This window comes from Typopeltis vanoorti, chromosome 5 (genome assembly GCF_054136105.1).
Source record: "Typopeltis vanoorti isolate ZY-2024b chromosome 5, IOZ_Tvanoo_1.0, whole genome shotgun sequence".
In the NCBI taxonomy this organism is placed as follows: Eukaryota; Metazoa; Arthropoda; class Arachnida; order Uropygi; family Thelyphonidae; genus Typopeltis; species Typopeltis vanoorti.
In genome coordinates, this window is record NC_143553.1 from 165,220,118 (window position 1) to 165,234,298 (window position 14,181).

Here is a 14,181-nt window from a genome sequence, read left to right on the forward strand (position 1 = left end):
ACTTTTCGCTGTTCACTCTGGTTCCCTGGCGAAAACAACTTGGGCCTTGTTTAACCGGGCGACACCCCAGCCGGCATGAAATTTTGTCATGTTGTACCATCATTTTGTATATTGGTTTAAGCCAATAAGAATACAATTTTTTTGGTTAAATCCCAAATTGGCAGCCCATCCTTATTCGTTCAGTATCCAGGTAGATACTCAGCACAGTGCACCACGAATAGGTGAAGATTGGACATTAGGTCAGAAGCCCTGGTCGGTTCTCCGCATTCCTCTAAAGGCTATGTGGAGGGCTCCTCTCAGTTATACAGCTTTGACTCATAAGCACCCTAGGAAAGATTTAACTCTTCTAAATGCTTTGTTTTAATAGAATTCTTAACCTTATTACATACCTTATGTGTATTATTATTATTATTATTGTTGTTGTTGTTGTTGTTGTTATTACTGAATTTATAATTTGGTTGTTTTTGTTTTTATAGGTTAACCAATTCAATCATCATGGTGATACACCTTTAATTGCTGCTATTCAGAGATTAATAGATGAAGAACATTGTTTTTCTGCAGCAAAAAATGAAAGCATTAAGATTGTCGAGACTCTTATAGAAAGAGGATGCGATTTAAATGTGTGCACTACTTTACGGCAATCTCCTCTTCACTTAAGTGTTACACTTAACAGTGACTTAGTAGCAGAAAAATTAATTCGTTCTGGTTGCAATCCAAATACTTATGATTATCTGGGGCTTCAACCATTGTTTTATGCCACAAGGTGTGGTAAAAGACAGTTAGTAATTATGTTAGTAGCTGCTGGTGCAGACGTGCATAATCTCAGTTGGTTAGATCAGGCTAATTCTGATTACCAAGATACCTTTCATATAATGGATGATGAATTACGGACCTGGTTAGTCAAGAGATCAACAGATGTTCCTCAGCTAAGTGATCTTTGCAGGACAACGGTGTGGAGAATCTTAGGTGGGAAAACAAAAACAGTTGCTGATTTTCTCCCTCTACCACATTTAATTATTAAATATTTAAAATTACAAAGTCCTATGAATGGCTTTTCTATAGATGATGTTTTTTAATCTGGTGGTGCCTTGACTTTTTTTTTTTTTGTAGGAAGGTGGTATAGGGTTGGTATATAGATCATAGTTTTCTTTGACATTTAGAGTGGAGTAGTTGACATTTCAAAAAGTCAGTATATTTGCCAAAAACGAGTCTAGTTTTTATAGTTATTCATGATACACAAATTTAAAAAGAAACTCCAATAATGTATAGCATCCAGAAATAAAATAATTATCAAACAAAGATATATTTACACCATTTCCTTTATTCTCTTTTGAATCTTTATTCTCTTTTGACTGTTGGTTGAGGAATGGTAACATTTCTCTTTTTTTTGGCAAAGCATTTTTATATGGCCCCTGTCACTGAAAGGTTATTTTATAAAGCTTTAGTCTGAAAATGTTGCTCTAGAGATCAAACATGGAACTTTGTTAAACTACTTCAGACCTTTAGTGTGTGGAACAGTGGCCTCACACCAGAAATGAAATTCATCTCCCACCTACAAGGTTAGTAACCTGTAGCATATTTACTAAATGGTAAGTTAACAGATAGTCTAGGAACTTGATTAGTAACCAACCAAGAGCAGTGAAACAGCTACTGGAACAAATCTCAGAGCAACTCTTCAGCAGAGTTGAAGATTGTCACAATCAATCTAAGAAGCATGAAATGGGGAGGAGAGGAAGAAGAACTAGCAGTGGAATTGGATAAGTACCAGATAGACATAATAGGTGCTACCAAAACAAAAATCTTTTTAAGCAACAAATACAAGATGCTATATTCAGGCATTAATGATCAGGGAAAAAAAGGAGTAGCTATGGTATTCAGCACTAAATATGAAAATAATCTTTAATGGTGGTAGGAGTATCAAGTAGAGTGATGTGGGCAAATATTAGAATGGGGAATCTGACAATAGGACTTCTTTGTATTGAAGGTTCCACAGAAAGTTTTAAGGAAGAAGTGAAAGAATTTTTTCAGGCACTAGAGAAGGCAGCTGACAGAATTAATTAGGATAAGATGGTCCTTGAAAGATCTGAACAGCAGAGTAGGAAATGATTACCAGAAATGTTTGGAGAAAATTTGAAGAAAAGAACTAAGTTAATAATAATGGAGAGATGCAGGAAATATGAAAACTGTGTCAGTTGATAGTGATGTTTCGTCACTGTTGCTTCAGGACACAATAATATATAGAAGATTTGAAATTGGAATTGATTATTTAGTTTTGAGCAAGATAAAGGTGAATTTATTGGAAATAAGAGCATGTAAAAAAATTTTAAAAGAATTGAAGTTGAGCAGTTTTCAGAATTGAACTGTAGACTCAAATGCGCATTATTCATGAAAAAATGAGAGATTGAAAACAAGAAACAAACCTTGGAGATTCACTGGCAAACTCTGAAGAAAACATTGATTGTTCAAACAGAGAGGCATGTGCTGAGGTTGTGTGCAAGAATAGAAAAATCAAAGTCCACAGTGGACTCAGGAAGTTAAGAGGCAGTGAAGTAAAAAAAATAACTATATGAAAAGTTCCTGGCAGGTAAATCAGTTTGTGCTCTTAGATAATACAGAGAAAAATGTACGAAAGTACACAGTGTGTAAAACTAGCTAAACAAAAGCGATAAGAGAACATAGAAAATAAATATCAGGAAGGTGACAAAATATTCTAGACTCTTGAAAAAGCTTAGAAAGGAGGAAAGAGTTCTATAAAAGGTAAAATTACTTCCTTATATTTGTATGTTAAAGTTCATTTTCATTTCAACATTGCAATTATCCTCTGAGTTGTACTTGCAATCTTTGCTATCTGGCCATTGAGTTTCAACTTCCTGTCAACTAAAACTCCAAGATCCCTAGCCTAATTAGTTTCTTCTAGCATAACCCTAACAATATAATGACATTGGATATCTAATCTCACACCAAAGTGCATGACTTTACATTTATTAACATTGAACTAATAGCCAGTTTTCACATATCCACAATTCCAGCCTATTCAAATCATTCTGCAAGTACTGCATATCAGCCACATTTTTGATTACCCTGCCCATCTTTGCATCATCAGAAAATAGCTCTATGTGACTTGTCAAATCCTTCCCAATATCATTAATGTATAGATTGTATAACAATGGACCAAAGACTGATACTTTTGGTACACCACTGGTTACCTTAAATCTAGCAGACTCACAGCCCAAATATACTACACTTTGATAATTTTGTCATCAGCCATCTTCATGTCCATGCTGATATTTTCATATCCAAAGTTCATATTCTCCAGTTTATGCTACAGTCTTACATGCTGTATTCTATCAAAAACCTTAGCAAAATAAAATGGTAACATTATTATGTGGAAGTAAAAAGTTTTCTGCATAATTCAGAAGGGCCTAGTCATAGAGTTGAATTCCAGGTGATTAGAGTGGAGCTCTAATATACTCCTGTAAAATGGGAAAAAGTAAATTTGAGAATTACAGGAGAATTTCACTACTGAGTGTTCCTGATAAGATGTATGCAAACATACTTAAAAAAAAGTTGAGAGAAATTGTGGAAGCTGGGTTCAGGCTAAATAGAGGATATCAGGACATGTTGAGAAATCATATGAATATAACAAGATCTGTATTTAAGTTTCATATATCTAAAAAAGTCGTGTGCCTTTTTCAGATATATGAAACTTAAAGATGCCAAGAGAAAAGCTGTTCAAACTGCTACAGTTATGTGGTGTCAATTGGTCATTAAATCAAGCAATACATGGTCTAGATTTGAGTAGTAAATCAGCAGTTAGAATTGAAGGAGGTACAAGATGGTTTGTTGTTAAACGAGGTGTAAGACAAGGGTGCATATTGTCTCCTCTGTTATTCACTATCCATATGGATCACATTATGAAGAAAAGACAAATTGGCCAGAAGTGTCCGTGTTTCCAACCATATGCCTGGGAAAGGAGTGTCCGGTTCAATTCCCATCGCTGGTGTGAGGAGCTTAGGATCTTTCTCAGGCATAGCCAAGTTAGCTGGTCTTGGGAGTGGACTGCAGGGTTTTTCTCCCCAGTTTATCTGTGGAGAAAAACCCTGCAGTCATTCCGCAAGCAGGCAAACCGGCCTCAAGAACTCAATGCCTCTACAGACATTGGATACACAGGAAGGCATGGAGCTAATCACCTTATCCTTGTGCACACGGTTAAATGAATAGAAAACCCTCAACGCTGCAATGTAAAAGAGGGAAGAAGAAGAAGAAGAAGCTTTGAAAACATGCAGAAGTAAAACATTTTTGCTGTTTAGGCAAATTTTTAGTGAAGATGGCAAATTAAATATGGAAATAGACAAGAGAATTAGCAAAGCTAGTATGATTAGAAGTCAGCTTAATAAATTTATGGAATAAGAGAGAAATTAGTGAAACTTTAAACTAACAGTACACAAGACTTCAAACCAATTTTATAGATCTGAGAGCTGGCTTGGAAATACTTGTTGAAAGACCAGAGACTGCATTTAGGATTGTTCCGAAAACGTTTGTAAAATATTAATGATGAAAACTCACACTGAAGTAAATTTATTAGGTGTAAAATTTTTGCTTATGCATTAATGGCATCATCAAAAAGTTAAAAATAGAATTGATATAAAATGCAATAAAATAATTAATTTTAAAAGCATCACTATGGTATACGATGGAAGATGGCCAGTAAATTCCTAATTTAAAAAAGAAATAAACAATATAAGAGCAAAGATTGGTCGATTGGTAGAGCCTCTGCTACTAATGGCTCATGCAAAAAGTTAAACAAGTTTGAGTGCAGTTAGTAGTAGTTAGAAGATGAACAATCGTTCGATGCTGTTGGCAGACTCTTCCTCGATGAGTCTTTGGACTCCCTGGAGGTGTCACATAATAATAATAATCAGGAGTTTAAATAAAATTGATACAATAAATATTCCACATAAAGGGGATAACCAACAGCCATCAGAAGGTTTGGTTAGTGTAAAAAGGCCTGACTCCACGAAATCTACTTTCATTAAGAGTGGTTTTCTTAAGAATCCAATGATGGTGTGCTGAAAACTTGCGATAATCATGAAGGAATTGAAGTAGAATCATGTAACCTACACATTATTCTACATATTCCCTGCAAAGTGTTACAGTGCTGCTGCATCATTTGTAATCCTCTGAGAAAGAGGATTTTCCCTTTGTACAAACCAGTTCTCAGCTGCAGATATGGCTACTTCATCTGTGGTAAATTTTGTTCCTTTTTGAGTGTTTCTTTAAATTTGGAATAGGAAATAGTCAGATGGGGCCAGATCTGGCAAATAGGGTAGGTGAGGTAGATGTTGAAAGCCCAAGTTATGTATTGTCTGTTGGGTTTTTCGTGAACAGGTGTGTTGTCCTGCAAAAGCAACACACCTCTGCTCAGTTTCCCCCATGGTTTTTTCCTTCAGAGCTGTTGAATAAACTATTGCTGTAACAATTTCACTTTTAAGCTACTTGGTAAGGATTACACCATCCACATACCAAAAGATAATGGCAAGAACCTTCCCTACTTAGTTTTGGATTTAGAACTTCTTGGGCTATGGGAAACCTTTCTGTCTCCACTCCATTGACTTGTTTGGTCTCTGAGTCATTGTGATGAAACCATGTTTCTTCAACAGTTGCAATACGATCAAAAAATGCACCTGATTTCTCGAAAATGGCCCCAAATTCCTTGAGATGACAGCACACATTCTCTTTTGGTTGGCATTCAAATGTTTGGAATCCCACTTTGCTCAGAGCTTCTGCATACCCAGATGTTGATGGAGAACGATCCCAACTTGTTCCATAGATATCCCCAGAGTCTTTTAGATGTTTTTGGCTGGTATTTGTCTATCACCAAGGATCATGACATGCACTGCATCAATGTTTTCAGGTGTGAATGCTGTGGAAGGTCTTCCTTACCTGGGAGCATCTGTTGTCTCAGGATACACAGTTTTAAACTTGACCACCCATCTAGCAACTCTTGGATATGCTGGGGCACAGTCACCTAAAATCTCACACAAAGTTTGGTGAATCTCAGTTGTGGACTTTCCTTGCAGCACGAAAAACTTGATGACATCCTGCACCTCTGTGTCTTTGAATTTCTTCAAAACCTCTGACATTTCTTCTTATATATCCTAAAAGAAAAAGAACAAATTATTCCAATTTCATGAAACATGGGGGTTAAAGAGTTTTTTAAGATATGTTCTTTCTTGTCGTTATATCAGTTTCTTTAATATATTTTTGTTCTAGGTGTTTATCGGAATTTTTCATCTCCCCACCTTGTACGTTTATTTTTAGAACTATTCTGGTATAAAACTACCAACAGAGATGTCATAGAAACTATGTTTTTATTTCAACTACTTTTGTGAAATACTTTTGCACTTCAGGAAATAACATGAATAAACTAAAAACTGGAATGCAAATGATAAGTCAACATTTCTAGTGAAAAATATTTGAAAATGTTTAAACAATTCTCTATTATGCAGGCTGCTGGTGTGGATTGCTGTAGCATACTACTGATAGATACAAATGTGTTGTAATGAATTAATGAAGATCAGACTTGATTTAAAGTAATCCCTTGTTATTCATTACACCGTAAAGGATTCTTCATCATTTGAGATGCCTAATTCAAAGCTATCTCATGAAAATGCACTGTTACAAAGATCTTGAGATCAGTGATTTATTGAGTGTTCTCATAGATTATTATTATTATAATACAGACACCTCCGTGAAGTCTAAAAACTCATCGTGGGTGACCCAATCTGTCCACAGAATCTATCAAACTCTTCTCCTTGAACTCATTAACAGACAAAGCACAAACAACTGACTCTGGCAACCCATTCCACTCATTCACAACTTTCCAAGCAAAAACTTCCAAGGATGACACCTTGTTCTGATCCCTCTAGCCAAGTCCTGAAATATTTCTCCTTTGTCTATTATGTAAAACATTTTAAGAACTTAAATGTTTCTTAAAAATTTAAGAAACATTTAAGCCAATTTCTGCAATCTTCAATCTGTCTTCATAGGGAACATTCTACAGGCCGCTCATCATCTTGATCGCTCGCCTCTGAGTCCTCTGTCGCTTCCTCATTCCCAAGAAACCCAGCAGACCAGACTTGGGCACAGTAATTCAGATGTGGGTGTATCAAGTCCTTATAAAGAGGAACGCCAACTTCCTTCTCTACTTATTAATGTGTTCAAGTAACCTTATGAGCAACCTTAGCAATATGTCCTCTAAACTTTAACTCTTCCCCCCCCCCCCAAAAAAAACTAGCTTCATCCATTTCCTTGAGTACACTGCCATCAATCTGATACACAGCTTGTAATCTATTTATTCCAAAATGCATAAATTTACATTTCTCAACATTAAACTGACACCCATTAACCTTTGCCCATACTAACCCTATTTAAATCATCCTGCAAGCTCTCCATATCACTTGATTACTCTACCTAATTTCGCATGATCAGCAAACAACTGAATATTTCCTTTTAGGTTATTTCCTATGTCATTTATGTACAAATTAAACAGCAATGGCCCCAGCACTGAACCTTGTGGCACACCTGTTTTTGCCTCGATTCTGCCCTTCCATATACTACTTTTTTGATATCTGTCCAGCAGCCACCCTCCTATCGACTTACCAATATCCATCCCCATTTGTTCTAATTTGCATAAGAGAGTTCTATGTGTGGTATTCTGTCAAATGCCTTTGTAAAAGCATTGTATAGCCATTTCCTTTATCCAACTCAGCTGTTAATCTATTATAAAAAGTTAGTAAATTACTAAGGCATGATCGACCCTTCGCAAAGCCGTGTTGATCCTCATACAGTATCATTTTTATCTACTCATTCTTGAATTCTCTTTTTTACCAATTTTTCTAGTACTTTTACCACCATGCCTGAGATACTGATTGGTTTATAATTTGCTTTGGGCAGGAAATGTATCGGACGATCAAAACCATGCGAGGTACCCAGTGGCAACCATAAGAGATGAGAGTGGAACTCTTCTAACAAACTCAAAAGACACCCTCGCTCAGTGGCGTAGATATTTTGAGAACATAAAAGAACACACACTGACATTCAGCAAGTTTGAGAACTTGCTGAATGTCAGTGTACGTGGTGGTTCGAGAGCAAGAGTGAAATCAGGTGACCTGTCGGACCTGTTTCAAGTGCAGACCGGCGTGAAGCTGGGTGAAAGGCTTTCTCCGATTCTCTTCAATTTAGTGCTAGAAAAGGTATTTAGAAGTACACAGCAAGTGGTGGGTTGGGTTGACATGGGGGTGCAAGTCAGGATTCTTGGCTACGTGGACGACCTGAACGTCATGGTGCATCAATGAGACGATGCAGTGGCATTGATTACTGCCATTGAGGAAGCTGCAGAAAATGGCCTGAAGATAAATGTTGAGAAGACGAAGTTTGGCCTATTACCAAGTGCAACCCCTATTGCCCTTGTGTATACTATCTTGGACTACAAAGGTGAGACTATACAAGACTGATTAGACCGGTTCTCCTCTACAGTACTAAAGCGTGGACTCTCATGGTGAGGCAACCCGATCACCTGAGAGTATTCGAGAACAAGATGCTACGACGTATCTATGGAGGGGTCATGGCAGACGGAGTCTGGAGGAGGCGGTCGAATGCTGCCATACATGCTTTGTACAACTCGGCAGATGTTTTGATGGAGCTGCGAGCCCAGTGGCTGGGGCACCTGCATCGTATGGGCCCCGAAAGGACTGTGAGGCAAGTGGTAAACCCGACCCCGATCAGGGAGACCCAGAAGGAGATTGGCGGATCAGGAGGAGTAGGACTTGCAGGTTGTTGGGCTGGAGGCCGAAACATGGTGGATAGTCACAGAGGACCGTGCCCAGTAGCATCATGTGGTGCTTGAGGCCAAAAGTCCTACTGGGTTGATAGTGCCTAGATAAGTCAAAGTCTTAGAATCTCCCTTATTTTGTCCTCTTTCCACTCCCTTGGAACTCTACCACAGCTGAGACTTAAGTTAAAGAGCCTAGTTAAAGGCATTGCCAGTTCCCTTGTACATTCTCGCAAAACCTGAGCTGATATCCCATCTAACCCCAAAGCTGTATTTATATTGAGATTCTACAATATCCTAAGAAACTCCAATTCATCCATCCCTGTTCCTGCATTAATGTCTGTCACATATGTTAAAGCAGTAACCTCATTTAGGATGATATACCCTTGCAAAGTGATCACTCAGTAACTCTACTATTTTATCTGCTTCTGTCTCCTCATGACCATCATCACTCATTAAAGTTAATTTTTCATAGTCATTCTTATTTGCCACATAAGAACTCTGGGATTTCCTTTGAGCTGCTTGGCTAGATTCTTCTCATATTCTGATTTTGCCATTCTGGTCTTTCTTGCCTGAGCCTTGTAATGTTTATGACTTTACTAGTCACCTTTCTCTTTATTTACCTACAACAGGGGTCGCAAACTGGCGGGCCAGATACGGCCAGTGAAAGCTTCGTATCTGGCCGCAACCTGAACGATTTCTTTTCTAAAAATCAGTTTCTAACATCCTGCGGGGATTAAAACAGAAAAAATTCAGACTTCTAAATGTTTTATGAGAGCTTTAAACAAAAGTAAAACTTACTACTACAATTCTTTGCACCATGTTTCTATCATGAAATGTTGGCAACAGTGAATGGAAGCTACTTGTCACACAGTCATTTAACGTGATAAATTATGTTAATAAGTTGCAGGTTACCATTGTAATATTATTATTATGATTATTATCAAAACCCGAACTCCATGGAGTCAGACTCGTTGTGAGTGGTACTCACTATTGCATACAATGCTTATCCAACCTCATCTTAAACTGATTCATTGTATCCACAACACACTCAGGCAATGTATGCCACTCACCAACCACCCTCCATGCAAAGAACCTGCTTCTCACTCCTTTGCACCTCCCTATACAGTTTCCAGCAATGGCCTCTTGTTCTATTTCCCTCTCCAATTCTATGAAAAATCCATATCTACCTGATAACAATCCCTGACCAGTTTATGTCTCAATCATATCCCCTCTTCCTCCTATTCACAAGGCTCTGCAACTTCCATTCCCTCAATCTGTCCTTGTACTCAACATTCCAAAGACCACTGACTACCTTTGTGAATCTTCTCTGTGCCCTTTCCAACATATCCTCGTCACCATGAAAACCTGGCGACCAAATCTGTGCACAATAATCCATATGAGGCCTGATCATGGCTTTATACAATGGAATCATAACCTCTCTATTTCTGCATTTCAGGGTTCTCCACATCATTGCCATTATTCAATGTGATGTCTTCACAACTCGTGCACTGTGGCCCCTGAATTTCAGGTCCTTGTCCACCATCAAACCTAGATCTATCATCTCTTCTACTTCTGTTAAAGTTTACCCACCAAGTTTATACTTGGCATCCCATTATTGCTTACCAAATCTCAAAACCTTACACTTTGCAACGCTGAACTGACAGTTTCCCTTACCTGCCCAATCATGCAATCTATTCAAGTCTTCTTGTAAGGCAATAACATCCACTTGACTCTGCATTGCTCTCCCCAGTTTTGCATCATCTGCAAACAGCTGGATATCACTAGTTAAACCCAACCCAATATCATTAACATACAAATTGAATAATAATGACCCCAAAACTGACCCCTGTGGCACACCACTAGTGACCTCTCTCTTTCGAGATACTGCATCCCCATATACAACTTTCTGATACCCATCTGACAGCCAGTCACTGATCCAACAGAAGTCTGTTATCCAATCCCACATCTCTTTCAATTTAATTAAGAGCTTGTCATGTGGCAGTCTATCAAAAGCCTTTGCAAAATCCAAGCACACCACTATATACGCATTTCCTCTGTTCAAGGTATTTGTCACCTTGTTATAGTACATTAGTAAGTTAGTGAAACATGATCTCTAACTGATACTATGAACTGAGTAACTGAGATAACATGATACTGAGTCACTCTCCTGGCTTGTTCTTTATATTCTTCATGTGACTGATTACCATTATTCATCTTGTACTTCCTCCAAAGGACTTTCTTTTTCCAGATTTCATGCTTATGCTCCACATTCATCCATTTTACACCAACCTTATTCAGCCTTTTGGCCTTTGGGATGCATTCGCACATTGAATGCTGTTATGTATTTCTTTGTAAGTTCTCATGCAGCATTTATTTCCTAACCGCTCAACTCCTCGTTCCATGTTATAGCTGGAAGTTGTCTCCTAAGCTTGTCATAATCAGCAGTCTTATAATTCCACATATATCCTTTCCTTGCAAAAGCCTGAATATGACTAGTCACAACATAGGTGATTACTTCATGATCACTTTCACCAACTGGAGGAAAATGTGAAACCCCTCTAACAATTACATCCTCGGATGAAATGATGAGATCTAGAACTCATGATCCTCGTGTGCCTTTCTTCACATGCTGCCTTAGATGGTTATCTCTGAAGAACTCTAGAAATTCACTTTCCTTATTCCCAAATGCTATTGCTTCATTCCAATCTATACCACCATAGTTAAAATCACCCATAATAATTACCCTTCCTTTGTTCACCAATCCAAGTTGTTTATATATTTCTTCATCACCACCTTCCATATTCCCAGGCCTATAGCAACATCCAACTAAATATGTCTTTCTTCCTCTCAACCTCCACATTACACCACACTGCCTCATAACAATTGCCACTATTTCCCTCTTTCATGTCTGCCTTATGTGGACTTAACCCTGCTATCATCAACACCCCCCCCCTTCCTGCCCTTTCCTCATGAAAAATACTGTACCCTTCCATTTCTGTTCCTGTTACAGTATCATCTTCATTCAACCATGTTTCACTTATTCCAATGATTTGGGGGCGAATAAACTCAATCACTGAAACCATTTCACCCCTTTATTTTTGATACTTCTGGCATTTGTAAACAAACAGTTCATTTTTAGGTTTATAGCTATTTCTATCCAAGCCATATGCTGGTTGTGATTTCCCTGCTACTGCCAAAAATTCCTCCCTCTTATTTCGTATGCTTCTTGAATTAGTGTACAAAAACTGCAGATTCCCTTTACTTCTTATACCAGCTTTAGAACTGATATTCATTCTACTAAATTTAGTATTCACAATGGTCCCATGCTGATTTTTATCCACTATTTTTAAAATTATTTCATGAAAAAGGATCAACAAACACACATTCACTGCATAAGTTTCTCTGTCTCATGCTCAACCTCTTCAAATTTAGTTGTTTCCCTGTCCAATTACTTCTACTTGCTCAGAAAACAGTAACTTTTCGCTTGTGACCCTCCAAGTTCAGATGTAACCCATCTCTTGCATACAGCTGTCTTTTGCCTTTAAATACACTCCAGACAACAAATTTCAGACCTCTTTTTTTGCACATTCTTGCAATCATATCATTCATTATCATCACTCGTCTACTTGGCTTATAATTGTCAAAACGAGGCAGCACACACACTATTCTCCCTTTGACACTTTTCTTCTTCACGATATTTAACAATGTTCTTAAATATTTTGCTACACAATTAATACTACTTCTCAGGTCATTTGTGCCCACCATAACTAATATCTTTTCATCTTATCCTCTCTTTATTGCTAAAATCACCCTCTATTGTTCTGCCAGAGAAGCACTCCTCAGGCATACTGCCCTCCATACCTTTAATCATTGAATCACCATAGATTATACCACTCATAACTTCATTCACACCCAAACAAGCATCACTCACTCACTCCCTCATTTTCTACACACTTCTGCATCACTCTCCCAATTTCATTACATTCCCTCATACCTCTCTCCCAACTTCATTACTTTCCCTCATCACTCCTTTACTTACTCCCTCACTTTCACATCTCATTTCCTCCCGAACGTTTGTGATTTCATTATGTCGACTCCCAATCACTTCCATTCTATTCATTACTCCATCATTTACCAAATTCTCACTGATACTTAAACCTGTTTTAGTTACCTCAACTAAAGTAATCTCAATAGTTCTAATTTCTCTACTCATCACATTTAACTCAGTCTTAATATCCTGAACCTCCTTTCTGAGCATTTCCAATTCCTCTTGCAGGAGATGAAGTTCAGACATTTCAGAACCAGAAAAGAATGATGAGCTCGTCTGACAGGAATCTTCATTTTTAGTGAAAGTTGGACTCCAACTGTTGGAGAATCTGCAGAGGGATGCAGCATTTGTTGGACAGTTAATTGGAACACAACTCCTCTTCAACTTAGAGAGTGGAATAGACACAAGAATTGAATTGCTATCAAGTGTTGATGAATCACCATGCTCTGTACTAACATCACTTGTTCCATTTGCCCTTTAGTGACACATGAGGTTGCTGCTGCATGTTAAACTTACGATCACTAGAACGAGCTAAAGAAGGCAATCCATAAATATTGTTCCTTATCTTAGGTCGAGCACCACGAGAAGAACAAGGACAGGTGATCCAAATGGCAAGACACCAAGCCCAAAACCAGACATATCCTGTGCAATATTGCATAATGCCGGTGTCTTAGATGGCACAGAATGTCAGGTTTCAGGATCAAAATCATGAAATCAAATAAAAAAAAAAAGACTTAAATAAAAATCTTTATTTTTGTAAGTCAAAATTATGTATTTAAATAGTTTTCTTAAAGTATGAATAAAACGTAATTGAACTTATATTTTTAAAATTTAAAAATAAAAATGGTTATAAATTTAAATGGCAGTGTAACTGTTTATGTAAGTCGTAAAGGCCTGGCAACAAAAGGGGGCCTTTGTTAGAGCCTTTTTTTTTTTTAGTTTATGTTTTGGTTTACAGAATTATATTGAATACGGCCTGCATCTGATATACATCTAATTGACTGGCCCTTTGCTGCATTTGAGTTTGAGACCCCTGCTCTACAGCATTTTCTGCTTCTTCAGCTCGTGCTTAATAATATTACTCATCCATCTAACTGCTACCTGATTAGCCCTCCTTACCCTAATTATACGATTTAATACTGCTTCCCTTAGATGATCCTTAACTAAATCCCAAGCACTACTTTGGACATCCTTTCCCTGCAGTGTTTTATGCTATGGTACTGATTTAAGCTTCTTCCTAAGCATGTCATAATCACCTGCCTTGTAATTCACAAATACCCCTTTTTGATAGAATATT

General features: G+C 37.6%; 1 protein-coding gene across 2 annotated transcripts in view; it reads left to right on the forward strand.

The window, feature by feature from the left end:
• The window catches only part of LOC150107026 (uncharacterized), a 65,900-nt gene extending 52,302 nt beyond the window's left edge, over positions 1 to 13,598 (forward strand). The window contains exons 5-6 of one of the 2 annotated variants that reach the window (XM_090392903.1): positions 477 to 966; positions 13,113 to 13,598. In XM_090392903.1, coding sequence (XP_090249029.1) covers positions 477 to 966; positions 13,113 to 13,183 — 561 coding nt within the window. In that variant the 3' untranslated portion in view covers positions 13,184 to 13,598. Of the gene's footprint in view, positions 1 to 476; positions 1,291 to 13,112 lie in introns of those variants that run through there. The other variant, XM_090392902.1, reaches the window with a different exon arrangement.
• Positions 13,599 to 14,181: the final 583 nt, after the last annotated feature.